Raw genomic sequence first — 7,994 nt, forward strand, 5'->3', positions numbered from 1 at the left:
TATGACAGCGAGTTGGGAGTGTTCGTTTCATTTGGAATAAGATTAGATTTTCATATTTACCACTGTAGCAGTCCAAAATGGCATCTTAAACAAATTGGACAATGGTTAAATTAGCTGTAATTACTTAGAGACCCCCCAAAGTTTGACTTTTGTTGAATTTAAGGCAGCTTATCTCTCATTCAGGGGGTTGTAGTCCCCCGTAATTCACACTCTGGGGTAGGTGGAGTCTGTTCAGTGTGACTGTGGTTAATTGTGCCAACCTCAGCACAGGATCTTATCATATCTTATCATTCTTCACCTTTGTGTTAGAATGTGCAAGCCAAAAGCGTTTATTTTCTTCCTGTTTTCCTGTTGTTACAAACAACAGGAAAACAAGGCATATGGAATATAACGAATACAAATTAATGCTCATTCACAGATACATCTGATACAAATCAATGATCAACATTGGACCTGTAGAAGTATTACATATTTCCTCTCTCTTGGTTCCTCCCCATTTACTGAACATAGCAGTTCTGTTTGACATCATGCTCACAACAGCGCCAGCCCATCATCTCTGTGGAAACTGATTGACAGACTGCATCAATACCATTCAAAGGCATGGTAAGTGTCCCTATACACACATATTTCAACTGCATATACAGAATAATCACTATCATATTGAATAACAAAATAGATTTTGTACCAATGGGTACAGGTTTATTTTATTTGTCTATTTATTTAAAAAAAAGGTATTATAAGCAATTTTATATTACTTGTCACAATGCACATTGTTAATAACAATAGGCTTTCAATTATTTAAATGCACTGAAAAAATGTTCTAAATTTGAGTCAGACCTAAGAAAAGCACCTTAACATTAATTGTAAGTGTGAAGGGTCTTTGAATGAGTCAAATTGAATTGTCTGAAATGACAGAATCTCGACAGATGATTTTATGATACCAAAACCCATAAATTATTGACATTTGACAACTCCGATAGGGCTTTAGTGTCCCCACATCGCATTTAGCATGTTTCACAGGTGCAGTGCAGGGTATAGAATATGTGTGAAAAGAAAGACAGTATCCACACATTTTGTTAAGATGTTCAGATGTTCCACAATAAAGCACCAATATTTTGACTCACAGTTGCATTATTGGGGTGCATCTGAAAATATTGTGACTATATTCTCCTTCCTTCTCATAGTATGTTTTGGACATCTAACCCCTTTTAAACATTGTGTGAGTTACAGACTTCTGGGTTGTACCATTAGATTTGTTTATGGATAGATACCAACCATTAACAAGGGTTGAGTGGCATTTGTGAGACATGGGTGGATCCCTGGTCTTTTTACAAAAATGTATGTAAAAGCTATCTATGAAAAACTGAAACTCTCACAAACACAAACATGTAACATGTTTTGCTCTATGACGCTCACAAGCTACACAAGAGTCGTTAAAACAGAAGGGGTTCTTCTACATAGAAGATCATAGTGAATCCCAGGACATAGTGTCTATAATACTGTAATAAGCTAACATAGTTGCTGTGACAACTCTGAACTCCACACAGTTGTCACTGACGAGTTGGATATTAAATTCCCAGCAAACATTCTGTACTTACAGCATTCATATACATTCATTTTTATGTTTTTTTTTTTTTTTGCTTTAGCAGAGTTTAAACATGTGTTTGTGTAATTGTTTATGTCAAATAGTTTTGTGTTGTACTTACAGCCCTGGTTGTCCTGAAAATGAAATGTTAAAACATTTCATTGTGAGGCAAAATATAAGGGCTGGACATGCAGATAAAAGTCAATTTTTGTTGGGATCTCTGGACTGATAGGGTTAACTGAAGACGATGTTGGAGATGAACCTACAGAAAGCCATTCATATCCAATGGAAGAGAAGCAAAGTGGGCTGCTTTCCCAAACTTTGGTTCCGCCCTGTTCAGACTCCACCATCCATGCTCGCATCGCCCAACGGTCCCCTCGTCCACTTTCCTTTATTGAAAATGTATGGGGCTCCGTTTGTGTTATGTGGAAATGCACTATAATGGCTGTTGATACCTAGCACTACCTGGCCTGCTTGCTAGCACCAAAATGAGGGCGAAGCATGGATGGTGGAGTCTGAACAGGGCGGAACCAAAGTTTGGGAAAGCTGCCCACTTTGCTTCTCTTCCATTGGATATGAATGGCTTTCTGTAGTTTCATCTCCAACATCGTGGCTACGCAAATGATCGTGTTATGTGTAAATTCACTACAAGGCAATCAGATCAAGTGTTAACGAGTGATAGTGACACCTGCATAGCTGTTGTTTTGGTGGTGTTCAAATCAAGTCAAATTGTATTGGTCACATGCAATGTTAATGCGAGTGTAGCGAAATGCATGCTCTTGTAGTTCCGACTATGCAGTAATATCTAACAAGTAATCTAACAAATTCACAACAACGACCAAGGTGTAGAATACAGCATTGTAATGAAACAGTAGGGAGCAGGTCTCGAACCCTCGAGCTCGTGGTCCGGTGAGCTATTGACTGTGCCAGAAATGCATGCGCTTATAAGTTCGTTACACTACTCCCTCCTTTCAAAGAGCGCGTCCTCGCGCTAGCTTGTGACTCTACGTCTTACAGGAACGCGCTCACCGGCCAAGCACACGCACTGTCGTGGATGCAAGGTCTGATCACTTCTGACACCAAGGTCTCGAAACAGCAGGGAGCAGGTCTCGAACCCTCGACCTTCTTGCCCGAGGTCCGGCGCGCTATCGCCTGTGCAAAAGCATGCTCATCCGGCAGTCTTATAACCCCAGGGTCGTTGCAGTATATACATATGAGATGAGTAATGTAGGATATGTAAACATGATGAAAGTGTCGTTATTTATAGTGACTAGTGATCCATTTATTAAGTCTGTTTATTTAAGTGGACAGAGATTTGAGTCTGTATGTTGGCAGCAGCCTCTCTATGTTAGTGATGGATATCTCAGTGATGGCTGAGATAGAAGCTGTTTTTCAGCCTCTCGGTCCCAGCTTTGATGCACCTGTACTGACCTCGCCTTCTGGATGATAGCGGGGTGAACAGGCAGTGGCTCGGGTGGTTGTTGTCCTTGATGATCATTTTGGCCTTCCTGTGACATCGGATGCTGTCAGTGTCCTGGAGGGCAGGTAGTTTGCTCCCGGTGATGCGTTGTGAAGACCGCACTAACCTCTTGGAGAGCCTTGTGGTTGAGGGCGGTGCAATTTCCGTACCAGGCGGTGATAAAGCCCGACAGGATGCCCTCGATTGTGCATCTGTAAAAGTTTCTTCAGCCTCCTTCAGTAGATGTACCTTATTTTTGGCGTTTATCCCAAAACCCCATTCTTTCCCCATTCATTTCTGCTGCTGCGCCTTCTTCACCACGCTGTCTGTGTGGGTAGACCATTTCAGTTTGTCCGTGACGTGTATGCCTAGGAACTTTAAACTTACCACCTTCTCCACTACTGTCCCGTATGCCTAGGAACTTTAAACTTACCACCTTCTCCACTACTGTCCCGTCGATGTGGATGGCGGGGTGCTCCCTCTGCTGTTCTTACTTTGTCTCTTCCATAGTAATGACGTCTTTTTGTAAGCACTAACTCACACATATATCATACTAAAGCCACATAAATCCTACTGGTGAAACACTCCAGGAAAAACAATACTTTTGGCACTTTTTCTGACATTGTATTTTACTCACTTACCGTGAAGTCTAAGTCAAACCTAATGTAAAACTGAATTTATTCCTTTCCTTTACAGGATCCTCTCATGGCCAATGGTGAGAAATTTACAATTAAAATATCTGTCAGTGACCTCGAATATTATGATGACAAGGAGTTTAGTAACTACACCGATACCAGTGACACATGCTGTTCAACTGGGGAGGTGTGCAGCTTGGAGGAGGGTATGAGTTTTGATGCTGTGTTCCTGCCCGTGTTCTACTCCCTGACACTGGTTCTGGGGCTGCTGGGTAACGGGTTGGTCCTGTTGGTTCTGGTCCAGAGGAGGCGTGGCTGGAGCGTGACAGACACCTTCATCCTGCACCTCTGTGTGGCTGACATCCTGCTACTCCTCACTCTGCCCCTCTGGGCTGCTCAGGCAGCTGAGGAATGGAGCTTCGGGACCCCCCTCTGCAAGATCACTGGAGCCATATTCACAGTAAGGGGGGTGGAGGGGAGGGGCTGGTCTGGGAAGCAAGAGTATACGTCTCTGTAATAACACATAAAAAACTGAAACAAAATTGTTATCAAGACACCCAATTACAGCAGTAGTCTTTGTCTGAACCTTGTAAAAGTTGTATAACAGTCATGTTTCCCTCTGTCTCGGTGTCTCTGTCTCAGATCAACTTTTACTGTGGCATCTTCCTGCTGGCCTGCATCAGTCTGGACCGCTACCTGTCGGTGGTCCACGCAGTTCAGATGTACTCTCGCAGGAAGCCCTGGATGGTGCAGGCCAGCTGCCTGTCCGTGTGGCTCCTCTCCATACTCCTCTCCATCCCCGACTGGCACTTCCTGGAGTCTGTGATGGACACCAGACGAGACAAACAAGAGTGTGTCCACAACTACCCATCTCTCTCCCAGTCTGGGTTTGACTGGCGCCTGGCCTCCCGCCTGCTCTACCATACAGTGGGCTTCCTCCTCCCCTCTGCCGTGCTGCTCTTCTGCTACTCCTGCATCCTGCTGCGGCTGCAGCGCGGCTCCCAGGGCCTCCAGAAGCAGAGGGCTGTCCGGGTCATCCTGGCCCTGGTGCTGGTCTTCTTCCTCTGCTGGACGCCCTACAACATCACCCTAATGGTGGACACCCTCTACTCCAACAACACCCTGGAGGTCAACTGCGAGAGCCATAAAGCCCTGGACATCTCCCTGACGGCCACCTCCTCTCTGGGCTACCTGCACTGCAGCCTCAACCCTGTGCTCTACTCCTTTGTGGGGGTGAAGTTCCGGCACCACCTGCTGGACATGCTGAGGTCCCTGGGCTGCAAGCTGAAGAGTGGAGTCAGGCTGCAGACTGCCAGCCGGAGGAGCTCCATGTGGTCTGAGTCTGGAGACACCTCCCACACCTCTGCCATTTATTAAGGACTTATCTCTCTATCCCAAGGTCTCCCAAACTATGTCCTACGGACCCCAAATGGTGCATGTTTTTTTTTTACCCTAGCACTACACATCTGATACAAATAATCAGCTAATCGTCAAGCTATGATAATGTGAATCAGCTGTGTAGCGTTAGGGCAAAACCCAAAACGTGCACCCCTTGGTATCCCGAGGACCGAGTTTAGGAAACACTGCTCTATCCTGTTGCTCTTGAGTTGTCGTTGACTCAATAAGTGGATTATCAATGTGACCTTTAGCCTACTCCAACTTCCCCTCCAGCAGATTTGGACTGGAGGAAAGGTTGTTAGATCCGCCGTGTTTCACCATCATCTTTTCCCAATAGAGCACACTCAGAAAACAAATGATTGCCTATTAAAGAAACTCTTTGTAAATAATGGGGCCTATAATGAAGTTACACATAAGTAAATCACTTGTACATACTAAAAAATAATAAAATGATTACAAAATTATGTATGAACAATATCTTATGAGTTTTAAGCTCGTCATTTATCATTTTACTTACCTGCTTTATGTTTTGTTATTAAATGATAATTGGCATATGTGCTCTGTTATAGTTAATGCATTTGTTATTACTGACACATGCAATGATTTGATGTATATTTTTTCATAACAAAAATGCACAGTATCCTATGACAGGTTACAATTTCAAGGAACCATAGTGAAATACTGAATAAAGTTTAATTCTTTATACTATCATTCAGAATCTCTGTCTTTTAATGGTTGGTTAATAGATGTCTGTACACCAAAAACGAAAACCCCTAGAGGAAGCCAGACTCAGATCAGCAGAGATTTAGCCACATCACCAACAAGGGCCTGTTCAGGATGATTGAACATCAAAGAACAATCATAAACATGTATGATTGTCTGGCATGTAGAATGGGGAATTGTGTCAGCTCTATACATTACATTTCTATCTATAAACATTCTGAACATTTCACCTCACTAAACACAACACTGTAGGCCTGCTGGTAGCCTAGCAGTTAAGAGTGTTGCACTGGTAACCGGAAGGTCGCTGGTTTGAATCTCTGTGGAGACTAGGTAAAAAAAAAAAATTCCTCTGGAAAAGAGTGTCTGCAAAAAGATAACATAATTACCCAAATTCTCTGTGATTTCAGCTGAAAAATACATACTTTTACTGTGGCAGGAAGCCAAGTAAAGCTTACCAACATGGGGTGACAAAGCTTTGTACCAAAGGGCTTTGCACACAAAAAAATAAATATAACACAGGAGTGAAGAAGGATATGAGAAGTCACCACCCAAGATGACGAAGAGACAGACCGCCTCTCTTCCTGTCCCTTCTCTGCTTTACTACAGCATCTGTGCACCTAAATGTTTATTCTAGAAGGACATACAGTAGCAACAAAAACTTTCACTTGTTCCATTCAAGAGCTTCATAAGCACTTCAGCCTTTAGTTAGCTTTACTTAATCATCAACAATATTGAGTGACAATACTTAAATGGACAGCATCACTCAGTCCAACTGAACATCTTGCCTCTACCACCTTTTAGCAAGAAGATAAAAGTATAATCAACTTTAGCTGATACAGGAAGAGAAACAGGAAGCAGGTCATATCTTGAGTTTGGTGTGTTGCTGCTACTGCCACATGATTTCTCTGTCCTCCATTTCTCATAGAAAACAAGTGGTGAAATATCACACAGTGAAACAAAACAAAACATGTATGGTCATAATTGAAAACAGGAAAAGTGGTTAAAATTGTGTTTTGTGCTAAAAAAAATTGGAAACCAGACATTCAGCTTAACCAAAATACAAATAGGGTCAAGTTCTGTCATGAATATTCCATGTCAGTTCTTCTGTACCATTCCATGTCAAATTTGTTCTGTATCACATATATATACAGTACCAGTACAAAGTTTGTACACACCTACTCAATCAAGGGTTTTTCTATATTTTTACTATTTTCTACATTGTATAATAATAATAGCGAAGACTTCAAAACTATGACATTTTGATCAGTTTAACACTTTTTTGCTTACTACATGATTCCATATGTGCTATTTCATAGTTTTGGTCTATTCACTATTATTCTACAATGTAGACAATTATAACACATTTAGAAAAACCTTTGAATGAGTAGGTGTGTCCAAACTTGACAGTTTCAGGATACTTTTTTACAACTCATTTACATGACATAATCTGGTCAGAAATAGCCCATTGTATTTAAAAGACTATTATTGACTTGTATGTCAATGTTTAGCATTGAAAACAAAGGATTAGTGCGTCACAAACCATGCAACCCTAAAAACGTCTCTCTTTCTCTATATCTCTCCCCACCCTCTCTCTACACCTCCTTCTTTTCTGTTTTCTCTTATCTTGCCTTCTCCCACAGTGTGATCTGGTTGACAATGCCCACTACAGTCCTCTCTTAGTAAAATAAATAGTGGAGTATTCAGATGGATATCGATTAACCATGGCTGTGTGTGTCATCAGGCCTGCCAAAGGCCTAAACAGCCTGTTGCAACAAAGAAATGAACTCAAGGATGCCTGGGACAGAGTGGGAAACCCTGTCTCATATGCTGCTGTCAGACACGTTAAAACCAGTCAAAAGAAAGGGGAAAAACAACATCGGGCTTCCCCAGAGTGGGTCAATTTACACAATATTGTGACACCGACTTGAGGAAATCAAATGGTGGCCCTCTTGAAGCATGTGGGAACAGCAGACTGGTATAGGGATTGATTGAATATGTCCGTAAACACACCGGCCAGCTGGTCTGCGCATGCTCGGAGGGCGCGGCTGGGGATGCCGTCTGGGCCTGCAGCCTTAGTTAACACGTTTAAATGTCTTACTCACCTCGGCTGCAGTGAAACAATTGTTGTAAAAAGGGAAACATACTCTCATTAGTTAATTATAATTATAAAATAAAAAAAACAGTAATTAATTGA

At 42.2% G+C, this 7,994-nt stretch overlaps 1 protein-coding gene across 1 annotated transcript; it reads left to right on the forward strand.

Moving 5' to 3' along the window:
- The first annotated feature begins 304 nt into the window (after positions 1 to 304).
- Positions 305 to 5,788, forward strand: cxcr3.1 (chemokine (C-X-C motif) receptor 3, tandem duplicate 1). The gene is made up of 3 exons (XM_046300568.1): positions 305 to 603; positions 3,741 to 4,139; positions 4,322 to 5,788. Exons 1-3 carry the CDS (start codon positions 601 to 603, stop codon positions 5,054 to 5,056), a joined length of 1,137 nt encoding a protein of 378 aa, XP_046156524.1. The 5' UTR covers positions 305 to 600; the 3' UTR covers positions 5,057 to 5,788.
- The last annotated feature ends 2,206 nt before the right edge of the window (positions 5,789 to 7,994 follow it).

Source organism: Oncorhynchus gorbuscha, linkage group LG15 (assembly GCF_021184085.1).
Source record: "Oncorhynchus gorbuscha isolate QuinsamMale2020 ecotype Even-year linkage group LG15, OgorEven_v1.0, whole genome shotgun sequence".
Classification (NCBI taxonomy): Eukaryota; Metazoa; Chordata; class Actinopteri; order Salmoniformes; family Salmonidae; genus Oncorhynchus; species Oncorhynchus gorbuscha.